The sequence below is a fragment of the Coturnix japonica genome, chromosome 3 (assembly GCF_001577835.2).
Source record: "Coturnix japonica isolate 7356 chromosome 3, Coturnix japonica 2.1, whole genome shotgun sequence".
Taxonomy (NCBI): Eukaryota; Metazoa; Chordata; class Aves; order Galliformes; family Phasianidae; genus Coturnix; species Coturnix japonica.
In genome coordinates this window covers 54204432-54231952 of record NC_029518.1, presented here as the reverse complement: position 1 = coordinate 54231952, position 27521 = coordinate 54204432, and the positions used below count along the sequence as shown (strand labels likewise).

Sequence of the window (27521 nt, the reverse complement as noted above, 5' to 3'; positions counted from 1 at the left end):
ATCGGCATGGAAAACACAGAACATGAGTTACTGCTGAGCTGGCCTGCTCCTAATAAAGGCTTACTGAAATCTGGATAAGCCGAACCTCCCAGCTCAACACAACGGGGATCAGGGAGTATGGGATTACAGTTATCGACTCTAGATGTTAAGTTATAACAAACAATAGCCTGCAGCGCAAAACAGCATTCTTTTATCCTGCTCAACAGCCGCTTCTCTGCCTTTTCCCTTCACAAGAATCTCATCTGTTTGCCCAGCACCCATGCCACAGTCGGTGATGTTCCAGCCGTACCGCAGCGGGAGCCGAGTACTTGCCTCCCGCCGGGCCCTGCCTCCCGCCCGCTTCCCGCTAGTCCCGCCCGGCGGCGCATGCGGCGCGGTAGGCGGGGGATGGCCGGAGATGGCGGCGGCGGGCCCGGCACGGCAGCGGTACCTGCTGCTGCTGGCACAGGAGCACCTCGAGTTCCGCCTGCCGGTGAGGAGAGCGGGCGGGGGGCGGCCTCCGAGGGGAGGGGGAGACGGGGCGCTGAGCACGGGGCTCCCATGGCTGTACCTGGGCACGGCCCGGCCTGGCCGCGGCGGCGGGACCGCGCCTGGGCTGCTCCGGGAGTGTCGGGGGGGATGGCGGGTTGTTCCCGGCCCGTGTCCCCGCGTCGCTCCCCATGCGTGCCTGCAAGCGGCGCGTTCGCTCGGGGCCGTCTTCGTTTGCTTCATTATCTTTGCGGCCTCGGCTCCTTCCTCGCCCTCCAGCCCTTGGTTGGAAGGAAAGGCTTTCCTTGCCGCCTTCCTGCGTATGGTGGGATGGGGCGCTGGAGCCAGACAGCCGCTTCTATGTTGCATATAGAGGCGGGACAGGCTGGCAGCACAGCGCTGCAGGCTGTGAATACGGAAATGAGACCTGGAGGAAAGAGCTGGCTTACGGAGGTGTTGCTAAGGTCGTGTGCTGGTGCTTTGGCCAGGCTGTCTGAAAATGGAGAGTGCAAGATGGTCAGGCAGAGCTGGTGCTTGTCTGTGCCTCCATCCTCTGTGTGGGATGGAGGACCAGCTTTGCTGCCTGTGTGGTGGTGCTGGACCCCAACAACTGCAGGCTCCTGTCCAGACCCACATCTGTTTTCAAGCTAATAGCCGGTCATTAAGTTACATGTTTCATATTTCTCAGTCTTTAAGAAATCACACTCTGTGCTCAGAGCATCTCTTCTGTATAGGCAGAGAGAGATCCTGAGAGAGGCCGGTGCCTCCCACTTCGCTGTGGGCTGGCAGTGCCCTCCAGCTCCTTCCCTAGGAGATGTGCCCTACATCGCTGCATTTGCTTCTGTTACACTCTGTTGTACTTCTGGTCATGTTCTGAGGCTGCAGCTTGGAGTGAATGGGCTCCGTGAGGAATATCCCCAGTGCTTAACTCCCATTTCAGTTTAAAATGTTTTTTTCTGTAAGGAATTTTTACAGCTACTGCTAACTTGTTACTTGGAGATTTGCTGTTTCTCCTCAATACTCCTGAAGCCTGACCTTTGTATTTTCTCCTTAGGAAATAACATCTTTGCTCTCGCTTTGTGGCGGACAGTTTAGCAGTCAGCAGGAAGTCCGTGTAAATGTAAGTGAGTATCAGATACCTTTTTAGAGTGTTCATGTGGTATACATATACATATATGTTGTCTATGGTATTTTTATTGGAAGAGGGTGACTGAATACATTCTGAAGTTCATTAGGAAAATAAGAAATCTTCCAGAAGTGAGTAATCTTCAATTTCAGTTAAATTTTGAATTCAGAAGAAGCTGCACAAAACGCTCATTGGGATGTCTTCAGTTATCTGTATAAAAAGAAATTGTGCCATCTACTGGGAAGCTTGTTTTATTTCAGTATAACTGAACAGTGAGAAAGTTCAGTAGCTCTGTGAATTTAATGTTTACTTCTGGTTCAATAAGACAGCACATCCAAAATAGTGAAGCCAGGAGATACATGTTTCTAGTTTCAATGCTTAGTCAGCAAACATTACTTAGATTTTATTATTAGCTGTGTGTAGCTAAGTATTCCAATTCTTTAGAGTCTGAATAACCTAGAAAAACACGAACCGATAATGTTTTACCCAGTCAAGTATAGAGTTAGACTGGAATTTGTGATAAAGCTTCTTGGCCTTTCAAGATAATACACAGTTTTCCTTCAAATTAAATGTTTTATCCTTGTATTCTCTGTACAGCTTGTGCTTTCTTTTTCTCTTTTTCACTTTTTTTCTTCAGCACACATATTCTGTTTTGATAGTGCAGAACTCTGTGATGGTGTAATCCCTGTAACATCCTCCATCTGGGTGTCTGCATCTCTTGTCTTCTTTTTATTTCAGTCTCCATTTTGGATTCTCAATATTCCTTCAGAAGAGATGGCGAGGGGGCTGATGAAACGGACAGTATGTGCAAAGTAAGAAGGGGTGGAAAATCTTGAAAATGATGATGTAGACTGTGAAAATTTGTATCATTGTATGGTGGTAACTATTGATTTTGTATGGAGAAATCTCCACTATGAGGAAAGGCTGGATGACCTGGGTCTGTTCAGCCTTGAGAAGACTGAGAGGGGATTTTATTAATGTTTATAGATATTTTAAGTGTGGAAGTCAAAGGAACATGGCCAACCTCTTTTCGGCGGTCTGTGGGGATAGGACAAGGGGAAACAGCCATAAATTGGAGCACAGGAAGTTCCTCACCAGTACGTGAAGGAACTTATTCACAGTAAGGGTGACAGAGCACTGGAACGGGCTGCCCAGGGAGGTTGTACATTCTCCTTCTCTTAAGATATTCAAGACCCACCTGGATATGTACCTGTGCAGCTGCTGTAGATCCCCTGCAAAGCAGGCCCCCTGGACTCGATGATATGTAGAGGTCACTTCCAAGCCCTACAATTCTGTGATTCTGTAATTATAATTAAAGCTGAGAACAGTGATAGATAAAAACTGAAAATCAAATTTAGAAGGGAGTTGTATGATGCATATTTTTTGTGTCACCCTCCTGCAGCCTTCAGCCCAGCTCCTCCTACAAAACTCCAGAGCTAAGGAGTATGCCAGAGATTGGTTGTTTCTGCTGCCCTTGGCCCTTTTTGAGGGGCCAATAACACATTTTCCCATGAATCATGAAAGATGGCTCAGAGACATAGTACAGGACAAGAAACAGCATAGACATGGTATGGCTCTCTGAGCACACTGAATTTATTTTATGGTCTCTGTGCTGCCTTGTTTAGAGTTGGTTTGGGCAACTGCAGAGAGTTGCATGCTCCCCGTTGGGTGCTTATTGTTCGTGCACGCAGTTTTACTTACAGTGGCTTAGGCTGTTTATTCTAGCTTAGAGAAAGTCCATGTGTACAAAATGGCCCTTTGTGACAGTGTTTCCAATGGGTTGTGAGCAAAACTTAAGCATACTCTAAGACTTAAATAACATCCTTTATTATCCTGTGAAGTGCAAATACACTGGCCAAGAAGGACTGGTGGAAAGCAGTAAGTGTCTCTAAGATGTCTTTCAGCCTCCCCATCTTGCTGCACTCTAAAAATATTGGTATTTTCAGGTCTATATTTGAGCTGTGGGGTCGTGGCAGATCTGCAGGGGAACTCTATGCATCCTTGGAGAACTATCCAATGGACAAGATGGTATGCATGTTAAGAGTTTGGAAGCTGTGTTTCTTTCATCACAGTGATTAATGCTGCAGCTGTACTAATTACAGTTTTTGCCTTTTTTCAGCTTCCATATCTACAGCCAGACTCGACATATAAAATACATATTCATACATTTAATAAAACACTGACCCAAGCACAGAAGATAAAAAAGATAGATGTAAGTAGGCGTTTGAGATCTCCAACCTTTGTTTTAATCTACTGATGTTGTTCTTACGCCACGTTATCAGTGTTGTCTAAGATAAATGGAAGTTTAGATCTTCTGAAGATTTTAAAGCAGTTAAGAGCTTGTGATCTCGTGTGATCTTTGTGTCTGACTTAACGCTGAAATCACTGACTTTGTGATACTTTTTTCTAAGCAGGCCGTGTAAGGCAAATATATCACTGTGCTGATTTCACAGATACAGAAGTGTAAATGTGTGGCCCAGAACTCTGAGATTTACATGGTAGAGTTAGGTGACAGTTTTAACAAAATCTGTTTCTTGATCTCAGTATTCAACTTTTATCATTGTAGAATGTGGTACAAACCAGTTCAGTGACTAGTTGCAAGCTGTGGATTGTTTGCCAGTTTTCTGTTCTGCCCTCATGTCCTGGTCTGCTCTTGTGTTCTCCTCCTAATTAATCAGTATTTTAATTCGGATTTTTTCTGAATTAGTTTTTTTGTCTTTCCACTTTCCATTTTTAACTGTTATTGATTCTGTTTACATTGTTTACTGATATTGAAATTATCTGATAAATAATTGGTGCCCTTTAGTGCTTTTTTCAGTTTTTATATATGTGAAGTAGTGCTGAAAATTTCACGGGATCACACACACAGAATGACCTGGGTTGGAGGGGACCTCAAGGATCATCAAGCTCCAACCTCCCCGCCACAAGCAGGGCCACCAACCTCCACATTTAATGCAAGACCAGGCTGCCCAGGGCACCATCCAACCTGGCCTTGAACACCTTCAGGGATGGGGCATCTACAACCTCTTCAGGCAGCCTGTTCCAGCATTTCACCACTTTCTTAGTAAAGAACTTCTCCCTGACATCCAACCTGAATCTCCCCTCCTTCAACTTAAAACCATTTTTGCCTTGTCCTGCTGTTATGTACCCTTTCAAAGAGTTGACTCCCCTTTTGTTTATAGGCTTCCTTTAGGTACTGGAAAGCTACAGTGAGGTCAACCTGCAGCCTTCTTTCCTCCAGGCTGAACAAGCTCAGCACCCTCAGTCTGTCTTTGTAGGGGAGGTGCTTTAGCCCTCTAATCATCTTTGTGGCTCTCCTCTTCACCCTGTACAATAGCTCTCTATCTTTCTTGTACTGGGGTCCCCAGACCTGGATGCAGTACAGGAGTCTCACAAGGGCAGAGTAGAGAGGGACAATCACCTCTCTGTCCCTGCTGACCACCCCTCTTGCGACGGAGCCCAGGATATCATTTGCTTTCTGAGCTGCAAGAGCACACTGCTGGCTCATGTTTGGTTTTTCATCCACCAGGACCCCCAGGTCCTTCTCTGCAGGGCTCCTGTCAATTTAAATTGGTATAGTTGCACATCATTGAAATTTTATGTCTTACTGTCTGTCAGAAGTATTGTTTTCCTTACTTGCAAACTGCATAATTAGCACGCTCATTTCTTTTCATCTAAAGTTGTGTCTTCTTCAATTAATAACAAACTTTATGCTTCTGTTTTTATTCCTTGGTCATTTGAGATGTGTTCACAAAAAAAGGCATTTTAGAAATCCAGGGGAATGTCAGAACGTACTTTTAGTAACAATCTGTTATTTCTCACAGACAGAATTGCACAGTGTCTTTTGGTTTGGTGGCTGTTGTTGTGCTTCTTTGTGTTGTTTTGTTTTTGTAGGGTACATGTTTTAAAAAGCTGTTTTTCTTTCTTTACCATTTAGGCACTCGAATTCCTACCATTCAGAGGAAAGGTGAATCTAAAGAATCCAGAACACATCTTCTGGATTTTGGAAGATTATGGAACGGACCCTAACAACGTCCCGGAAGAACCTTTTGATCTGTATTTTGGTAGATGGGTGCGTAGGTACAGTTACTTCCATTTTAGGACATGTCTATTAAGGAAAGTGTTTTTCAATTTGAAATGCTGAAGTTGTATTGAGCCTTAATGAAAGCAGAATGATATTGGAAGAGCTTTTGAACATGCTCTGTTCCAGATTGCTTTGGTCAACTTCCATGTATTTTATGAAGTCTTGGGCTTTATTTTTCCAGTGAATTCTTATCTGTCAATGCTATCCTCAGTTTAGATTTCAAGTATGAAAAGCCAGTGAAGATGGAACTTTTATGCGACCTTTGGCTATGTGCTTACACTTGTTAATACGTCCTTATTATTTGGGAATTCTTTTAACTTTGTATTGCCAGGAATTGTTATTTTGTTATCTAGAATAGTATCAGAGCTGCTCTATTTCTTACTTATTTTCGAGAAGAAATTTCACTCTAAACTGTTTACATGCTTTTGATTTTATCTTGATGTATTTATCAGTTATTGCATCAGGGTTTCTATTACTTGGAAAGAAATCATTCATACTTGCAGAAGGCAGAAAGCAGACTGATGTGTTATGAAACAAATAGTTCACCGTTTGTTGGGTAGTGTTACTTAAGCAAATCTGTTAGTCTTCTTATCTCTTGTATCTGAGACCTGACAGTGATTTCAATTCTTTCAACAGATTGCAGATGGCCAAAGAGAACTTATTGAGTCCTACAGCATAAAAAAGAGACACTTTATTGGAAATACTAGCATGGATGCCTGTCTGTCATTCATCATGGCAAACCACGGGAGAGTAAAACCCAATGATATTGTATATGATCCATTTGTTGGAACAGGTATGTTTGTTTATTTTTCTACTGGAAGAAGAAAAACTGAGGGATTGTGTTACTGCTTGCACTGCACTTATACTTGATACAGCAGCCCCAGGTGCCTGACTGACATTTGATTGTTGTAAAATGAATCTTGAGAGGGATTTGGGGAGAAGGAGGCCAACTTCGGAAGATTTAAACAGACTTCTCAGAAGTGTAAAATATACTGTCTTAACTGGGGTGTTTCTTTTTTTCTTTCTGAACATAACGTGAGTTAAACTCTGGTTTATGTGTATTAAGGACTGCTTAAAATACAAAGTAACTGAGAACCGAACCTTGCCTTCAGCCACTTTCAAAACGTTATATGGAGCAGCATTTTTGGAAGTGACTATGCAGAGAAGTCTTGGGGACACTTCTGAGCATGTAGTGCCATGTGGTGGTTATTGGGCCATAGCCAGATGTGATCGATTCCCTCATACTGTTACTTCTTCTCTTTAGGGCAGCTTAGTACATAGCACTTTTTCTCCCCAGCTGAGAATTTTCCTGGTTAAACCAGTAGGGGGAGCTTTTATTCCGCACAATAAAGTGCAAGCTGTGGTAGTACCTCTCATCTAAGGGAAAATATTGTTGTAGTTGTAGTTGAAATAGAAGATCTATTATGCTCAGTGCTACTAAGTCATGAGCTGCAAACAAGCAAAAATGCTTATGTTAGTGAGAGAATGAAGAGAATTCTTCACACAAATCAGTAGAAATTGTTAGGAAGTGTGTAGGCAACAATACAGTATCACTAGTAGGACAAGTTCTTATTAGCATATGGCTTCTCTGTACTGTAGAAAATACATTCAAAATGTTGTAATTTCAGAAACAAGACTTCAGTAAACAATGTTTTTTGTCTTTAATATTTGTGTTCGTATGATATGGGCATTTTCTGTATGCAGAATTATTCCTTATGAAAATTACTCGTCTTCCTTGTGCTTGTGTGTAGGTTGTAGATTAGAAAGGTTGAGAAAATTCCTCTAGTTCACCCCGAGCAGTTCATTTCACCTCATTGTCAGTTTTGTTTCTTTGTTCACTAAACCAACATCACAAAAAAAAAGATTCTCAGGGCATTCATTCTCTTGGGAGTGAAAACATAGTAACAAAAACAAGTTAGAAGAAAAAAAGAAAATCACATAGAAATGGTAAAGCTATAAAAATTAAAAGATAAGTGTTAAGACTTAAATGATTTAGTCCAAAAGAATAATATACATGAAATTTTCCCTGAACTGCCCAATAAATTGAGTTACAAATTTTATATTCTTGTTGCGCTAGGCACTTGTACTGTACGGCCTTGTGATTAATGTATATAGGAACACTGGAGATGTTGGGTTACGCTATATCTGTTGGTGAGCTTTATTTATGACCAGACAGTAGCTTTTCCTTTGCACCTACTCTTGGTGAGTAAGGCTCAGTAATAGTCTCTTATGGCCTTTATGGGATTATCACTGGACTATAGGGAGGTATTTGTGAGTGATGCAGTGAATGTGAGCTGATGGGTTAGGAAAGAGCATATCTTCAGGACTCGAGGAGTGCTTTGAAAAACACATAATTTAGATTTCTTTCATGGTGCAACTCCAACACCTACCTTGATTTCATCCCAGTTTTTTAATGCTGAAAAGATAAGTATTATCAAATAGCATCAAATGGTGCTTGATTGTTGGAAGCAAGCTGCCTTTGCTGAATGAACCAAATCACAAGCCTTCCAGATTAGCATAATAGTGGACAAATTCCATTTGTCTGTGGAAGAAAAAGTGCTTAGAATTGTGCTGCTTTTATTCCTTTTCTTTTTCTTTTCTTAATGAAGCAGAATTGAAATGATAGATTTCCAGAATGTAAATTCTATAAACTTTTCAGATACATTTTTTTCTTGGTGTTGGGTAAAATGAAACCTCTAGGAAAAAAATAAAGCCTTTTTATCTTGTCCTCCTAGACAGTTGTTGTTAACTCACTAAGCTTATTGCTTGTACCTTTGGAAGGTGTTTGTCCCTTGTTTTCCGTTGCCAATTCATGATGCTGTATAATTGCAAGAATTACCAGTTTGACATTATGGGGGATAGTGATATGCCCAGACCCTCATCTGCGCTCAGGAGGTAGGAAAAAGAGGCACTGTGATGGAAGGCCATGAAGTCTTGTGCCATTGTCATTCTGTTAATAGTCATCACTGGATGCAGTGATTTTCTGTTTAATCCTTTCTGTACATCTATCTAATATAGGGTAGGTCAAAGGGCAGACCATATGGACCATTTAAATATCTGTTCACCTTCTCTGTAAACACAACCAGTACCAGCTGAGATCTAAAAGCTCTAAATTCATACTTTCCTTTTCTTTCTTTCTTTTTCTTTTTTTTTTTCCCCTGTGATTAAAAATACTCTTAGATGGGCAAAGTACTTTCTTCTTACTTTTTTTGTAGGACTGGGTGGTATGCCCTACTTGGGGTCAGGGATAGCTAAATTTGTCTTGACCCCCTGGAGGTACTGCCCATCTGTTCTGAGGGATTACAGCCGAGGGGAATGGGTGACTCTTATGGGGTGAGTAACCTTGCTTTTCCCTGATCCATTTCACAAGAAAAACCAGATTTTTATTATTTTTTTTTCTCCCTCACCTTCACTTTTGGTAGAGTTGGTTAGCATATAATATTTTCTAGAATTTTCTTGTGCCCTGGGGCAGGATCTTCAGCTTGCATGTGCAATACGTATTGAAGATTTGTCTGTGCTGAACAATTGGTATGGGGCAGTGTAGCTGCCTGAGACGGTCCTTTTCAGGTTGCCAGTGAATGCAAGGGTTGATGTCATCCACACAGGTAGTCTGTGTATTTCTGGTGCTGGTGGCCTCTTGTCTTGCAGAATCTGTCCCCCTCATTTTAGTGGAACTGTTTAGTTATAAACTGTTTCTGTTTATAAGCAGTTGGCATCAGTAAGGTGGATTTCACAGCTGGGTTCTTGGTTACTGCTCAGTTTTAAAATGTCCTCTCAGCTCTATACTTCCTGATTAACAGCAACACGAGCCTTTGATAATCTTCTGCCATCCTTTCCTTTTTCATTTGGAAGCTGTTAAAAGAAGTTTTTTAGCTTTTTTTTTTTTTTTTAATTAGAAATGGAGATCCCAATGGTAGTGGTAAACTAGATTAGATTTATTGTTAGATAAGGAAGCTCGTAAACGTATTTCTTTTCTGTATGCTGCTATTTACTCAATACATCTGCATGTAATTCTCAATTAGTAAATGAATTAAGAAAACATTTTTGATACATTTACAGTGGAGACAATTATACCTATGAGGTTCTTCTTGACCATTGCTACCTCATGAAGAACAGCCACATACACAAGTTTAATTTTTGACGTGATGAAGGATACAAACTTAGATCAGACACTGTTTGGTAATAATTTCTCCATTGTTTGTCAGAAGTACTTGTAGAATGGGAATAATAATTTTGATTACTGAGTGATCAAAGGGTCTTAGTGCCTTAAAATACAGAGAAATACAGACTCCTGATAAAAGTCTCCAGTGATGAGTGGCATAACCAGATGAGGAAGATCAGTGATAACAGATGAGGAACTTGGTGTTATATTCTGTGGTGATAGTTGTGCAATGATTCTGAGTGGATTGTAGCTTTAATTCTGTTTATTTCTTTCATTATTTTATTATTATTCATTGGGTTTGAGTCTGGTGTACTGCTTGTGCAGGCTCCTTCCCTTGGAAAAAATTGTAACACAGATAACATTAATGACAATAATTCATAATTTTCCCCTTTTTTCCCATTCACAGGTGGTCTCCTTATCTCCTCAGCACACTTTGGAGCGTACGTCTGTGGTACTGATATAGATTACAACACAATCCATGGATTAGGTGTGTTACATATTTCTAAGCCACTGAAATCTCACTTCTTGAAATATTTAAATAGTGATGTTAGTAGATAATTTTCATCTTCCAGCTTGTGTTGGTTGTGTGAGTTGCAGTGACCCAGGTGCAAGACTTGGAGGGTTTGAGCCTCACTTCATTTGTTGAAAATTCATTTTTTGTCTTAGTTTTCTGTCCCCTTCATCCTTATTTCATAGGAATGTCTGATTGAAAAACACAAAACCATAATTCCTATCAGGACACTTTGAATCAAGGTTTAAATTTTAGATTACTTCAGACTGGAATCATCAGTTTTCCTGAACAGATCAGAAGTGTCTCATTCAGAAGCAATTATAAGTACATACTAAGTTACATTCCACATCATTCCTCTGCTATATATAACCATGATTTATAGTGCTGTTGTCTTTTATGAACCTAGATGCATTTTCCTTACTGGAGGTTGCCGTAAGATTTGTCTTAGAAATGAGAGGTTTGGTGGTTCCCCAGATGAAGCATTTAGTTGCTCTTATTTTTATTGACCGTTCTGTGTGTGTCCTAGCTAAGCTATCCTGTCATTTTTTAAATAGGATATATTTAATAAAAGGAATAATGAAAACCAAAACAGAGTTCAAAATAGTAACGACAATCGCTGTGTGCTTTCTTATTGCTTATAACCAAACCCAGCAAGTCTAGTCCCAGTTTTACTTCTCTGAAAAATTTCAGTGGAAATTGTTGAATTTACTACATAGAATGGATAGTGATATACCATAATTAACATATTCAAAATTTAACTGTTTCTCATGTATTTTTGTTGTGCCTTTTTACTTAGAAAGTTTAATCCAGATACCAAATAGTTGTGATGGTGAGTAGGGTAAGGTAGGAGGTTTTTTAGATTTTTTAGTGGCTTAATTCCTTCCCTTTAAAAATATGAAAGGGTTTCCAATGAAATAGTTCATTGTTGAGAATGTGTGTTTTTTCCTTTCTCTCTAAGGCAAGGCAAGCAGGAAAAACCAGAAATGGAGAGGGCCAGATGAAAATATCAGAGCTAATCTCCGACAATATGGTTTAGAAAAATACTACCTCGACGCACTGGTTTCTGATTCTTCAAGACCAATATGGCGAAAGGGGACGTTGTTTGATGCAATCATTACAGACCGTAAGTTTGCTTATGTTTTTTGTTGCCTGATAACAGTGACTGAAGTACTGTTGCCAGGATCATAGAGTCATAGAATATCCCAAGTTGGAAGGGACACAGGAGGATCAGATGTGAAATCAATATAGAACAACATGTCTTGGTAAATGCTCATGTCTGCAGTTTCCATGCTGCAGAAGATGACCGTTGGGGCTCTGCATTGTGTCATCTCTGCATTTATTTTAAGGATAGCTATACTTGTGTAACAAAGCTGGAGATAATGCTCTCTTCCATGAAGAGAGTATTATGATTGATGTTAAAAACCAATATGGCTGAAGATCATCCTCAGAATTTTAATTCAGTAAAAGCATAACTTTACTGGTGCGTGGAAGCTTCTTACCCGAATGGTCCACATTGCTGTCAGCACCGAGTCTGCAACATGTGAGTCTGCCGTGCGGCTCTAATGGACTTCTGCAGACATGTTTTAAGTGCTTATTGGAACTCTTCCAAAGAGAGATTTAAATGCATTTATAGTACACTTATATACTAGAAACACTAGGGATTTGTAAAGATCCTCCACTCTTTTGGAAGCTTGTGCATTTAATGCCATTTGTCACACCTGAGAGAAGTAGAGGCTAAGGGAATAAGTAGGAGAGCTTGATACAGTGAATTCTGATCTCTGGTAATGACAGATTTGTATTAATTGGGAATGGAGAGAGTGACTTTTCCTTGTGTTGTCTGTGGTTCTTTAGCCTATTTGAAAATGAGGTCACATAGAATATTAGCATTGCATAGAACTGAGTTTTTAAACTGTGTTGAAATTTCGGTGTTTATGAAATGGCAATACTAGTGCTTCCATGCTTAAATTAATGCTTAAATTCTCTTACAAGAGCACATGTACTAACATGCAATAAGCATGTAATGCTATTAGAAATTTGCAGAAATACGTGAGAGAAGCCAACTCTGGCTCAGCTTGTCTGTATGAGAATTACCATTTGCATAATGTGTTAGCAAGAAATTCCTATATATACAATTTCATTTTACATCCTATATATGTTACATATACAGTTTCATTAGCTAAGCTTGATAGCAGAGGTGTTTGTCAACAAAAGAAGATGGGATTATTTGCCATGCATTGGAAATGTAGAGAATATTTTTTTTAATTAATAGTATGGAAAAGCATTCTCATCTGTTTTGCAGCTAATGTTGGGTGTAATAGAAACCTCTTACAGCTGAAGGCTTTCTTTGAAACAGTTTCAAAGTAATTCTTTACACATTGAAGATGTTTATGAACGTTCTTTGTAAAAGTTTGAGGGTTTTTCCCCAAACTTTGCATAAGCTACAGACTGTGCACTATTGTATGTGTATAACGTAACTGTATATTGTTATTTGGGCAAAGAGTGAATTTTTTATCTCCATGTGATCTGTTTGCTTTTAATAGCACCATATGGTATCAGAGAAGCTACTCGCAGAACAGGCTCACAAAAGGAATCAGTTAAATCATCTGAGAGAAGGTAAATAAGCTGTCCTCTCTGTCGAAGAATATCAAAGTCTTAATAGGAAGCCAGTCACAGTTTCAGAATCTTTATTTTTTTCTTGGTTGTCTGTCAGCTCTGTAACAAATCTTGGTAACTGAAGAAGAAAAGCCCCTTTTGTTCTGTTTGCAAAACTAATGTCTAATACATCTGAAATCCACTTAGTTTTGTTCTACCTCCTTGCACGTGTTGAGATTTTACATCCTGTATCTCACCTCAGTGAACCACTGTTACCATGTGTTTCCCATCCTCTAAAAGTTCTCTTCAATCCCTGCAAGCTGCAGAATCAGTTTAAAATGTAATGCTTCTATTTTAACTCAACCATAGCTCTTGGTTTTCCATTGCTTCTTTTCCTTTCATGGATTACATGTGGCTTCTGCACATGTATGGCCTTCCTTGTCTTCTGCCTTTTACTCTAAATTGCCCTTAGGAAAGATGCTGTGTAAAATAGCTTTTCTCAACACACTTGTGATTCTTAGATTTTCAGGGGTAGGTGATAGTCTGACGTCTCAGCATGGGAATTTGGCAAATCTTATAGCAGAATCTGCACATCAAAATTGACTTAGGGTACTTTTTGTAGATTTCAAATAGTGCTATGATTATTATCATTATTATTATTAATTTAGAAATATGATTTTTACCTGTGCTTTTATGCTTACACTTGCAATTTTTTGTTTAGCACAGAAAATCACATCATCATTTCATCCAGCTATCATCTGAGTGACATCTTTTTTGACCTGTTGAAGTTTGCAGCAGAATATCTGGTGATGGGAGGAAGATTAGTTTACTGGCTGCCGATATACAGGCCTGAGTATGTATGCTTGATTTCTGGTATGTACTATGTCAGAGTAGATGGTGAATCTCAGCCATAAATATTTGGGCATAGAGAGCTGAGACCTTCTTAGTGCTAGCACTGAAAAGTATTGCTTATACTTCATATGGTTAAGACTTTGTATGAGGGAAATAGGATTTTGAAATAAGGTTTTTGAGAGGAGGTAATTCCTGCCTGTAACTGAAAAGAAAATGCCATCACATCTCCTTGAAAATCCATGTCCAAAGGATTGAGATTTAAGCTTAGATAAGGAGGCTTTTGAGGTGCAGATAGATTCCTAAGATAGTAGTAGAAAAGCTCTTATTAATATGTATTTCTATTAGAGTAGTTGATGGAGGTGCATGACAAAGTCCCGTCCGAGAACATTCTTGGCTGTTTGGAGTTTGGCACTACTAACTTAGCTTTCTTCTCAGAAATCAAAAGTCAGCTGACAAGAGATGCCAGTGAGAGGCAAGAAGTGTAGGAAGCAGCGCTGCTAAGGACGAGAGAGGCCAGCAGAGACTGCGAGATGCTGTCTGCTCAGTAGTGCAGCCTGGGATGATGACTGAGTTTAAGAGATGTCTGTTTGCATAGCTTAGTTTATCTCCTAAGTAAGTTTTGTTGCCATTTATTTTTCCTCAAAACTGCTGTATAGTAAAGGGAAGTCAATGTATGGTAGCTGTAGAATTACTGCATTTGTTGTGTTTGTCAAGATAACTGAGCTTTTTGTCTACTTGTTGAACATTAGTAAGAGCACACTTCTTTTGCACATGGGATAAAATGTTTAGCTGTTGGTAACTGTCAGCTATGTATTCTCATTCTACTTTTGTTGCTGGTTTGGGGATGTCAGCTCTCTCAAACTCTAGCTGGATTGCCTCTTAACACTATGTACAAATTTACTTATTATTTCAAACTTTGGTGCATAAGTTAATATGTAAGTTGCTGTATTAGCACAGAATATTTCTATGGTCACTTTATTTTCAGCAATGAGGTTGAGAGAAAATTTTATGTATGTAGAGGAAAAATAGGAGGTTGTCTGTTGGTATGTTGTGCTATCAGATATGCCCAGGCAACACCTGCCATCAGGCTTCTCTGTTATTTGAGATCCTTATGTATTACCTTAAATCAGAACTAGGCTAAAATTGATGTCTGTTAAAAGCATGTATATGTGTGCATTATTGCTAACTGACAGGGATTTTTAACAAAGTGATCATGATCTCTCATTCTGCAAGATAGCATCTCACACCAAAGTTTACTCTTTCATTCTGACACTGAAATCATTGTTGAGTCAGAATTCTTTTAATTCCTTTGCAGTCAAGCTTTTATATGCTTAAGAAGAGAGACTTCAGGGACATTGTGGCAGAGTGCCTACTTTATTAAGAGTGAGAGGCTGCTTGGTATACTACATGCAAGAAAAGTCCTGGGGAGTAAGAACAAAACATCTGAGAATTCACTGGATACTCCCTTGTCAAAAGCATATTCTTACTTCACTTAGCAGAAGCTGTGACTTGATTTCAGACACAAGAAGGGACTGAAAGGCTGTTTTGTCTATCTGGAAGTTTTGGAACAATGCAGAAATAAAAATAAATAAAAAACAAATGCTACTGCAAGTCTGTAGTATTGTTTTACTTGTTTAATGGCTTACTATTATCTTTAAATTAATAAATATCAAGGCTTCACTCAGTACCCAGAGGGATCGTTTTATGGGTTCTTTGCTTTTGAAGTTGTAAGCTACTAACACTTCAGAGCTTGTATTGCTATTCTCTAAAGTGAAAACTTTGTGGCAGGGTTTTGTGAAGGCTGGCTTTTTTTTTCCCTGCAAATATTGCATGAGCAGCTGAGCCTCTGACATTAGTGTTAAATAGTAGTGAAAACAGAGATTGTATGAAATTTGTTCTACCAAATCCTGGGTGAGCATAGTGAAAACTCATTTGAAAAAAGCAAGTTTCTCTTCTTCTTTTAGCTACTGTTAGTGAACTCAAAACTATGACTTAGAGAAGTTTGCATCACTTCTCTGTCTTATTAATAGATCTGGATTAGTGGAATTTGATTTTTGTACTGTTTGTGTACTTCAGCCTGCTATCCTCAGCACCCTTCTAGGTTGTGTGCCTAAACAGCTTTGCAGGCCCATCATTTTGAGACATGCCTACTCTCACAAGCCTGTGCCGTACATACAGGACAAGTTATTTTCAGTTGTATTGCATTTGACTGCCCTTTCTTCTAGAACATTAAATCTACTTTGTCAAGTGCAAAAAATCCACATCTTTACAGGAAAAAAGAGAAGTTCCTCTGTTATATCTTTTAAGTTCCATTGATTTGTGTAAAAATGGTTCAGTTCTTTTTTGGGGTTTTGATGCCTGGCTTCTGTTGAATCCCAACCACAGGCGAATTGTGAGAGCAGGCATCTTATGTGAAATCATTGTCACTGACAATACCATATATGAAGCCTAAATGGCTGATTTTTATTGCAATATACGGAAACAATATCTGAAGTCATTTATCTTATGAGCTAGGTTAATGCTCTACTATTAAGTTTTAAATTCCTCCTTCAACATTTGGAGAAACAGCAATATGGTAATTTCCTATTTCCAAGGGCAAATAGTATGCTTCTGAGGTGCAAGGCATTTTAAACATGGTAACTAGTTGATTGTATAGGAAGATCTTAATCGCATTCCACATTACTAGCATTTGATGTTAAAAGATAATTGATTTTTTCTTTTTTTTTTCTATTTAGAAAAATCGGCCATAAAGTAATTACTGTATGGTTTGCAGCACCAGCTTCTGAACTCAGGAATGTTACTCTCACAGGAGCTGTTTTAATATGATTTGGAATTGGAGTGCAGTGGGGTCCTTGTAGGAAGCTGGTGTTGTGTCTTGCTGCAGCTTAATAGATGTTGTCTGTGAGATTTATTTATTTTTTCTAATTTTTTGTAAATCACAGCTTTTGATTGGAGAAGTTATTACTCCTGTTTGGCTGAGATACTTTCCACTTGATACAGGAATGCGTGCATGCATTAGCACAGCATAAATAGATCATGAAAATGTGGGTGGGACCCCTATACAGTAATGTTTTCACTTATTCTGTATGTTTAATGTGGGGTAAAAAAGATTTGAATATATGGTGGATAAACTTAGCAACAATTCTTGAGCTTCTGGTCACTTAATAGAAAGTTGTCATAGGCTTTTTAGTTGTAATCCATTTTGTGAAAAATCTGTGTGAATTTTGTTTTAGACGCAAGCGTTTCAGTTCATGAGCTTACAGCTCTGAATGTTTATTTCTTCCAGATACACAGAAGAGATCATTCCCCGCCACCCGTGCCTGAAACTTATTAGCAACTGTGAGCAGATGCTCTCCAGCCACACATCAAGGCGCCTGATAACCATGGAAAAGGTGAAGGAATTCAAGGTAAGCTTAAATTCTTGATTATGCTGTGTAAAATGGCAGCTGCTGCGCTCATGAAAGGTTCGTGCTGTGCAGCATTTGATCTTCACACAGTTCTCTCGCACTTGAGTCTTTTATGATGATGGAGGTTTTGTAAAATAGCCACACATTTCTTCCAAGTAAATTGGGTAGTGATTTAATGGACTGTTCTGGTTTTGCTGTTTTGCTTTTTCTCCTCATCTTCCAATAAACTTTTAGTCTTCAGCAAATCCCTTTAGCTGGGTGAAAGTGATCTTTAAAACTATGCTTGCTTATGGAAATTGCGTATGCTTTTCTTGGAAAACTGAACTCAGTGAATTGGATCCATGGAGATGTCGAGATGCCGAAATACCCATTTTCTGAAGTGTAACTCGGTGCCTAAGTAAATCTTAAATACCAAGTACTCTGTGGATCTGATGGTACATGTAAACCATATTCAACTGTTACTTCATTTTTAGTGTGGTACTTCTGATCATTAAATCTGACTAGGAGGAATATAGCTTTTGGAAGTAATGATGTTCCTATGTTCCTATGACGTGAGTACAATGAAGCAAAGAGATTTGTTTAGATTTACCGTGGGGGAGGACAAACCAAGTTCCTTTCTGGAGACATCGAGACTAGTAAACACTTGCATTCAAGTCTCCATGCCGTTGCTGATGCTTTTCTCACCTGCTAATGCTGTTAAAAAGATGCAAATTGTTAATGAAAACACTGGCAAAATGTGAGCATTCCTTTTCTGTTGGAAGAGCTGTTTAAAATGGCAGGAGATACAGATGTACTGCTGTGTTTGCATGGTGCTCACACTGATAACGCAGCAGGATTTCAGTACTGCATTTGTATGGCTAACAATGACTGCAGTTTTCAAGCAACTTTTTGAAAAACACCGTATGTGGAATTTAGAGCCCAAGTTGTCAATATTGTCAGTAACAAACCACGAGGGTAAATTATGATCCTTTTTGACATTTATGTCTGTGATGTCCACGGAGGTATTCTGCAGAAGTTTTATTACATTGCAGCAGGTATGTGGCTGCCAGTGCTGTAGGATAAGATGTTCTGATTTAAAGAGTATGTTCGCCCTTCTGCGAATAGACTGTCATTATTAGTTATTCTTGTTTTGTGCATCACATGTTCTTCAGTAGTGTTTTGACATGTTCACACCTGCAAACACTTAGCTTTGAGCACCTGATGCTACTTGGCAGACTTACTGCCTAGATAAAACTCTGCGGTGCATTTGCTGTGGACTCCAGATGTCTTTTATGTAGCTTAAGGATACTAAGTCTCACACACTGTTTCTTATACTGTAGAACTATAATAAACACCAGGGTACGTATTGACTCTTTTGCAAGTGTCTGCTTGGTTAAGGATCTAATGTTTAGCATCTGCCTTCCAAAGATCTCCCCACCCATTTTCCCTTGTCTGACCTGCTTCATATTTCCATGGCTCTCCATAATGTGTATTTTTGTGTCTTTACATCTCAAAAAACCAAAAAAGATGGATACTTCTGACTCATCAGCTGTGATCGTAAAATCCACAACTTGCAGGCATTTGCATCTCCAGAAAGTTACCATTTTCTTTACTGGACTGATTTGTAACTGAAACTCACATATTGGGTTCAGCTGAGTGTAATGCTCAAAACTAACTAACATTTTATAAATGCTGTGGTGTCATTATGTTTCAGTTACCCCAATGTTTGTTGCGAACAATCACTTGCAAATTTCACAGCAAATTCAATTCCGTTATTAACACTCTTAACTGAAATAGAACTTTCTAGTTAATATTTGAGTGGGCAGGACTGTGTGAGTTTAACATCACTGAATTATGGAGAGAGGTATTTTTGAGAGCAAAACACAAGTTCCACTTTCCAAGATTGAAACAGTCATATGTAAGAACTGAAATACAGAGAAACACCTAGAAATTTTAGGGAGAGGTGATACAGAAAACTTGATTGAAGGTTCTGCTCTGAGCGTAAGGCTGCCAATGGAGAGGCTCTGGAGCACTGTGTTTACAAATCCACAGTGCTGGATGGGTCCAGCATTTCCATGTCACGCAGTCACTCCAGAGTCTTTATTGGTGTAGAACTTTTCCTACTACATTTAGCTGTGTTTGTTGCTGGATGTGACCCTGTTGTTCCTGATCTGGAAAGTTGTTTATAGCTGTGTAACATTAGTGCAGGTGGTTTCTATAGCTACTGTTCAGCACCAGATGTAGAGTGGCAGGAAGCTGTGATAAGGATGGGAAGATCTATTAAACAAGAACTGCATGTGGATAATTACCCTAAGGCTGAAGTGAGGCATGCCAGATTCATAAAAACTTGTAAACTTACACACAATATTGACCAAGACTTAAAGAAAAACAAAGCTTTCCTGTTATCTTTAAGCTCCCTCCTGTTTCTTCCATCACTTCCATTTATCAGAGACACGACACCTTTTTAGTGTTGTTTAGTGTTGTTCTTAAAGCAGTTAAGTGTTAAGCTGAAAACTCAAATTAGGTAAAAGCAGTTTGGTAGCATCCGCTTTGACAAGAGCTTTGTTGGCTTTCAGTTGTGACAGAATTCATCATAAAATGTTTCAGAGGAGACGTTTTATGCAATAACTGCTGTTAACAATTAGTCTGCTGTTTTGGGAACTTAAATTATTCAACGCGAGAGCCAAGGATGATATAAGAAAGAAAACGAGCAATGGTTAATGAACGTTTTTAGTTCTGACTTCTACAAATAAAGGAAGAAGTCTTTGTCTTCATGGTAGGACCAGTACTCTGGGGGAGGAGTTGGCTTACTGTTGGCTAGGCTGAACATTGCTGATCAGTCTTGACACATGGCCTAAGGAAATGTTTTCTTGGGAAGTGTCAGTATTTTGTGCCAAAGAACCAACTATAAAGTTTATGCCTTGAAAACCACATACACATGTTTCAAAGAGAATCAAAAGCTAGTCATCCTTAGATGCAGCTTTATAAGTATCACTCCTGATTCTTCTGGTGAGTTGGTTAAAAGGGGTATAAAGACTGCCTAAATGAAAACACTGGTTCAACTCCGTTCTCTGAATTCAAACATGTATATTAACTGGAATGGACAGTTAATGCATGTGAGGGAAAGCATGGTCAGCAACTGGAACAGTTCCAGTGATTTGATCCATTCATTACTGTTTCCTGTCCACGATTCCAAAGTTGTCTTCTCTTACTGCAAAACTGAGAAATTTGGGATGTATGTTCTGCCTATTTATGCTACTCAAAATGGAGGTCAGCTGAGGATATTTGACCAGCTTCCTCACTGAAATGATCTGGTGCTCAGTGCCTAGGCAAATTCCAAGCCAAATATTCAGAACAGTTTCATGAAGGTGATTTTTGGCATGGTCTCATCCCTGCAGAATTCAGCGCAGTGTATTCCTAGTGCTCAGATAGTACCCATTCAGCTCCCTTTATAGAATTTGTTCAAAAAATCATTAGTCTGAAATTCAAGAACTTCTTTTATTTGATCAGTTCTCATATTCCTTGTAAAATTACTTTGATTAGTACATGTCAATAATGAGTGGCTTCTCTGGATAAATTTAGTGTTTATTTTCTTATCCTTTTTTAAGAAGCCATTCCTAATCTGTTCTTTAAAGCCATTAACGTTTTTATTGGGCAGTCATGTCTGCATAGGAAAGAGGTAGAGAATGGTAATACTTAAGCTGGAATTATGACATTGTGGGCCAGGAGCTTTCTTTGTAAGCCATCCCAAGAAATCAGTGCCTGACTGCAGATCTCTCATCTAGCAAGCAGTGATCTGCATAGTTTTTAATGAGGCCTGGATTTACAAAATAGATTTTTCTGTGTTCTGAAGTGCCAGACTTTTGTTCATCTGATGAATACAGATGCTTTTCTTACAGCTCTGTTTAACTTGAAGTTTCTTCCCTTTCATACCATATTCCCTCTTTTCCCTAACCAGCTTGGGGTTAGAGGGAGGTAGTTCCATTCTTCCTCCCTTCAACCCAAGTTGGCATTTTGTTACTTAAGGAATTCAGATGAATGGTGTACAGATGTGTGACCTCTTAGAGGTTATAGGGATTAATTTTTATATTAAAATACTGTTGACACCTATGTCATTATTTTTCAGGGTCAGATATCTCATCTATTTCTCAAAACAAGTGCATTAAGTAAAATCACCATTAAAACACTTCCCAAAGGTATAAGAATACATTACCAGCTTAGGTCAAAGAAGGATTTACTGATTTGCAAATTCAGTGGAAGAACAAGTGTACTTTTCCTCAGAGTGGTACAGCATAAGAGAGCTGGAGGAGTGGGCAGACTGAAAGGGACTTAACTCCTTCTCATTTCCTGTTTCCCAATAATATATAGATATACTTCCCGTGGGCATGTTATGAGGTTTTGTCTCACCTCTCGCAGGTGATAGAAAACAATTAGTCCTGCATCTACAGTGGGCTTACTGAGATCATTTTCTCCTGCTATTTTCTTGCATCACGGTATCTAAAAAGGACAGACTGCTTGTAGTGTATGTGCTTTATGTGTTAGGTATGCACATGGCACTTAATTTTCAGCAAGTTAATAGAAGCCTTTGGCATGCTGATGGCTATCTGCTAGGATAGCAGAAGAGAGCAGCTTCATAGATATTTCTTACTGTGTCCAGAAGAGGGCACTTGCACATGCACACAAATGTCTTGCTGTGTTGTAAAATCTTTGTCTCGCTCCTTTAGAATGTGTTAGGACATACAACAGAGGATGTGGTGTTGATCTTGCTAGATGGAAGCCTAAAAGAGCTAAAAAATAGCTGAAGGGAGGCAGGATGTCCACTAGAACTTAGTTCATTTAGTTCAATTTTGCATTGTAACAGCTGGGTAATATAATTCCTTATTTTTGTATATTTACTTCCGTGTTACTACTGCTTGTGCTAAAGCATACCGGAATAACTTCAAATATGAATGAATAACCCCAAACTGTATATTAAAACAATGAACTGATTTATATGTCACTGCATTGCTTGAAATTTTTACATAAGCTGTGAAGGAGCATTAGGAAGAAACATTTAGCAGAATTTTAGTTCTGTTGTATGCTTGTTTTTTGTCTTCTCTTTGCATAGTTCAGTTGTACTCATGAGGCTGTTCATCTCAGACCCATCCTGCTACTGAGAGTGATAAACTGTAAACCATAAATGCTAAACTGTTTTTAACTTTGACATCAGCTTTTAGCTCTGAGATAAAAAAGGTTGATGTATTATTCATGTTAGAATGCTGTTAACAAATTGGTAAATATCTTAATTGCACAAAGCCACAGCATGTGATGAACTGAACTTTTATATATAGTCATTCATATAATGGGTCAGTTTTCTAAACTGTTTTATAGGCTGATGTCAAATAGATTTTATGTGCAGGGCTTCATTATGTCAACTTTACTTTTCAGAAGTACATGAATAGTGCACACAAATAAAATCCCCTGATAGTACTTCAGTACCTGTGGGAACTCCTTTTAATCTTTTGTGTTCCTCTTCTGTTTGTATCTGCTTTCCACAAAAGGAGTGATTGAATTCTTCAGGTTATATTTTTTCTGAGAACTAATCTTTGTATTTTCCTTTATAAAAGTCTGTGTGACATAGTACCTGGGCTCTCATTTCAACGTGCAAGGGTTGAATTCTGGGGTTAACTGCTGAGAGACTTCCAGTGATTCAAGCGCGGTTCAAGCTTGCAATGCATGTTATTGACAGCTGACATCAGATTCGTGTAAAGAGTAGAAATTGGAATAATTGCATTTAAAACAAAGAAAAACAAACCTGCACGGCAAAATAAATGAAAAAAAAAAGAATTGCTTACAGCCTGTATTTGATCAGTGTTGAGTGAGAATCCACTGCGTATGTATTCTCATTTCTGTTAACATGTCAGTGAGTTTGTAGTAAGATGTATGTATGTGTTCTTGTTAATTCCAAGGAAAACTTCAGCAGTGTATTTTCGGAATGTTTGCCATTAAATTGTAACATATACATACACTTTATTCTTGTTTGTAATGATCTGAGGAAAAACAGTGGCAATGCATGCTGAACTTAGTACTATAAAAATTAATGCTTACATTTTGGTACCATACAGGATCAAGACCAGAATTCTTACTTGTCGGATGGTCAGTACACACCATACAAAGGACACAATTCTTTCCGTGAGAAGTATTTCAGTGGTGTGACAAAAAGGATTGCCAAGGAAGAAAAGGACAACCAGAAGTAAAATATAATATAAACATATTAAAAAATGAGGAAGGAATGAAGATTGTGTTTCTTTGTAAAGACATCTGGATATGAACATTCATTTGGACGCTTCAGAAAAATAAATACTGCTTTTAATTTTAAAGCAAGATGAAGCCCACAACACAGGTTGAGAGCAGTTCTTTTCAATTACATTTGTTTATAGCGGATTTTATTGTACAATGTTTCTGAGTTTTATTTAATTTATATTTGTGCTTTCAAGTCCTAATGATGATTGACTAAAACCATTATTATTGTTCTTTCACCATTAACATTTACAAAAAGTAGTGGTGTTATTTGGCTTCTTAAACTGTGAACATCTGGCTGTTTTAGAAACACGTGGTGGTGATCAAGGATTGCTTATTATGAAGATCAGTTTCATTTGCTTTGGGGTTTTTTTCCTGTTGTTTTCTGGTTTTCTTTTTTTCTTTTCCTAAGAGGTATACAGTAGAACAGAGAATTTTGTCATGAGATTTTATTTCTAACTGTTGCATGCAATAACTGCTCAGATTGCTCTGACTGAGGACTGCAGTGTTTAAAACAAACAAACAAAAAAACACAAACACACAAAGCAGCAAATGTGTGTGTGCGCGCACGTGCACGCGCCTCTGTGACCTGACAAACGCTGGAGAGCCTGTTAAACCCTGTGAAGTTTGTCCACATCTGAAGCTCATCTGTACTTTGGATTTGCTCTTGCATTCCTAAACCTTGACTCTTGGTCAAGCCAACTGTCTGCAATTTTTGGTTCAGAAATTGATAGTTAAAGCAGTAACAACAACAGCATAAAATCAGTAATGGTTCCCTAATGGTATTAAGCCTAATCAAATCTTTGAAATTGAAGCTGTATTTGTCAAAGGGAAAACTTTGCTGAATCCACACCATGTCCATCATGAAAATACCTCATTTGAAAACCACTAAGCCCATTAATTTAGGATGTTAATGGCTCTTCTCATTTTGGTGGTCAAATATTCTTCAAGAGGGCGTTGGTGAATGTATCTGCTTGCTCCAACTAGAGAAAGCTTTGCTTCTTAATTTGATGCAAGCTACTGACTGCGATCATTTTACATTCTTTGTAGGTAATAACCTAGAGCTTCTCCAAGCACCCAGTTGTACCTAGGCAAGTAGCAATCATTGTGCATTTGCTTGAGTTCATTAACTGGATTTTCTCTTCTGTATGTTGTGGTCCTCAGCTGCAGCAGGGAGAGCTCAAATATTCAATGACAACTTTGTCTGACCTTCTGGATCTAATCTGTGGTGGTGTAGGTAGTTCTGAAACAGTGATTTATTTTCTCTGTTTACATTATAAATCACTTTGTTTTGAGACTCATAATGTCAGCCGTCTAATAGTTGTTCTGGGCTAAACTTGGAAGGAGATGAAAGCTCAGAAGATTTTCAAAAGCAGAATTTGAATTGAACACTTTCAAATATTACATGAAGAAATTACTGCTTCTGAAAAGCTGTCTTCATGTAACTTCTGACTTCAATTTTAGTATTACACTTTGACATTCAGTCTTTATTACTTTACAAATTAAAATTACTTTCTGTTCTTCATAGGCAGGGAATTTTTGTAGATGGATTTATTATGCATTTATAACTTCGTTTTCTTAAAAGTTACCCTACATAGACATGATCTAAATGGTTATACAAGATGTAAGGTAGTGGCAAATCTGGCTCTGTCTATTTAAAGAGAATGATTTAGTTTATTTCTCCTCTTCTTGGTCCAACTTTTAGTCCATTCAGCAGCGGTGGTGTGGCTTCTCTTTAGCAGTTCATACATAACAGCTCTATCATTACAGAAGAATACCATTTTGAACAGAAACTGTAAGTGTATTTGGGGTACTACATCAACGTACGCTAATCAAAAAAGTTTGGAATTGAAATCAGATGTTCAAGCTCTGCTGATCCCCAACATTAAAGCTATCATTTGGAAGTATTTCTCATGTCTAAACTTCTCCTTGTTTAATGTGCATACTTCAGACAATCGTATGTGCAGACGTGCAAAGCAGAGGCGTTTATAGCTATAGAGCTGGGACACAGCCCTTGTGCTGTCTCTAGCGAAGGACTGACAAGCGGGTGAGTTATCCTTTCGACAGGATTTGGCCACCGATGGCCGCGGTTTCTGGCGCTTTCATTCAATCTGGTTCCATTCAGTCTCTTTCTGTGAAGTTCCAGTTTCCTGTCCCTGGCAGGGAGGGTCAGTTCACAAGCCCGCTCTGAACTCATTCCGTTGTCATTCTCTCCTTTGGGGTGGTTTGTGCCATTTTCCAGTTTTGAAAAATAAACGTTATTTTTGGAGCGCGTTGTTGCACTGCAGTGAATTGGATGGAGGGAGGAGCTGAAGTCAGCTGCAAGGTCATACGGGCAGAGGCCCTCTCTTGCTGTCGGGAGCACTTTATTGAGTTAAGAAACGGAACGAGTCCTCGTCTTTTCATGGAATCCCTTCACTTGATGGTGAAAACAGGTTTGACAGAACGTCAAGGTTCAATGGGGTCTTGCAGGTAACAAGGACCTAGAAATATTGTTGAAATGAACAGGAGTGTTGAAGAAAAAGAGTTAATATAGCTTTCAAGATTAAAAACAAAACAAAAAAAAAAAAAGAAAAAAAATGTTATGAGTTCAACTCTCATTCAGTATCGGAGAACTTGCATGGAAACAGGACATAGATATAAAAATGTTAGCAGTTGTTTCTGTTGCTTCTGCTGCTTCTTGATCCTTTCCTTAAAACAAACAAACAAAAACTAAACATAGAGCATTTTGGGAGGTCTCAGCAGAGCATTCTCAGTCTTTAAAGCTATGACACCAATTCAAAAAAGCTGAGGTTCAGTTGTTTCAACTCTTCAGTTCATTGAGAGGAATCAAGGAGATGTGCCAGCCTGCTGAATGTCTCTGAGAAAGTGCAGTCTTCCCTTTAAACCAAGCTAAGAAACCAGTGTCTGTTACTGGTACAGCTAAACCTAGATCTCACCTAGCACAGCAAGCTTCTTGTTTTCAGAATGCTTTCACTGGACTTCCTGCTGGTGCTACGCAATACAGCAACTTCCACCCACTGGACAGGGGCATGGGAGGTCTTGATGTGGAGCCTTTCTTTCTCTCGGCCTCTTTTCAACAGTCCAGTAAGACTGTGGTAGATGTCCTTAATTGTTGGACCTCTCTTCTCCTTTTTCTGTTAGCCTAATAAGCAGTGCTTTAGCTCAAGAGTTGTGCCTTACAAGCAGGTTATTTGTATCCATTAATGTGGAAGTTGACAAAAGTAAAGTCTAGTTATGATTTCTCAATCAAGGTTCGCCTGCTTGAAAATACTGAAGATATAAGTGCACATCCTCTTCAGCTGTTCTGACACTACTGTAGAGCTTCTGCAGGGAGGAAACACCTTAATAATTCTGAATCTTGGTTTTCCTTCCAAGACTATGATTTAAGAGCTCTTCATTAATGGCTATTTCCAGCATCCCTAGAACAGCTTCAGGCCTTGCGGTCACCAACCAGAGAAGTGTGTCACTGGAAAGGTGACTGTGACTTTGCATCGCCCTCCAGCCAAAGGTCTTTCAGGCACAAAAATGTCCTCTGGGGCAGGGCATGACTGGAGCTGATGATGTGTGGTGGTTCTTTCCCTGTTGCACAGCAAGCAGCTCTGGGTTAGCTGACAGAGGACTGAAAAAGGCTCCAAGAAGCAGAGGCTGTTCACTGCTGGCTCAGCTCCCGTCGCCACCATGGTTCTCTTTTCTGACTCTCCTTTCCACTCCTTCATCAGAGCTCAGAAGAAAGTTTGAAAGCATTCTTTCTTTGCTGTTTAGCTTGGTCTAAAGTCTAAACTGGGGTCCAAAGTTAAGTGAGTCTGTCTTTTCAGTTTGGAAATTCCTTCTTTGCTCCTAAAAAAAGTGGAGTTTGGGGTAGCTGGGAGAAGGAAGTGGCCAGTATCCTTTTCTTTTTTGTCTGCTATTTGGAAAATAAATGTGTTTGGTTTTTTTTCATCCTTGTTTGCTAATACTGCTGATGTTAGTGATTATGTTATTTAAAACAGCAAAATGTATCTCACCTGCCTCCATGCTGCCTTTTAAATATATTTCTCTGGTGTTCTTTTCTTTGCTTA

The 27521-nt window shown here is 39.1% G+C and overlaps 1 protein-coding gene across 7 annotated transcripts; it reads left to right on the top strand.

Annotated features, from left to right (window-relative positions):
- The first annotated feature begins 344 nt into the window (after positions 1-344).
- On the top strand, positions 345-27521 carry TRMT11 (tRNA methyltransferase 11 homolog). Of its 7 annotated transcripts, none has more exons than XR_001554208.2 (13): positions 345-472; positions 1523-1588; positions 2333-2406; positions 3541-3622; positions 3714-3806; positions 5532-5666; positions 6315-6471; positions 10247-10327; positions 11310-11474; positions 12892-12964; positions 13665-13816; positions 17082-17202; positions 23286-27521. XR_001554208.2 is itself a non-coding variant. In XM_015858533.2 (13 exons), exons 1-13 carry the CDS (start codon positions 398-400, stop codon positions 23415-23417), a joined length of 1386 nt encoding a protein of 461 aa, XP_015714019.2. In that variant the 5' UTR covers positions 345-397; the 3' UTR covers positions 23418-27521. The 7 variants fall into 7 exon arrangements, 4 of the variants coding, with proteins under 4 accessions (XP_015714019.2, XP_015714021.2, XP_032299277.1 ...); XR_001554209.2 differs by lacking the exon at positions 23286-27521 and adding an exon at positions 14231-14407 and having other exon boundaries at positions 13665-13796; positions 17082-17193; XR_004306542.1 differs by lacking the exons at positions 17082-17202; positions 23286-27521 and adding exons at positions 14231-14407; positions 15111-15206 and having other exon boundaries at positions 13665-13796.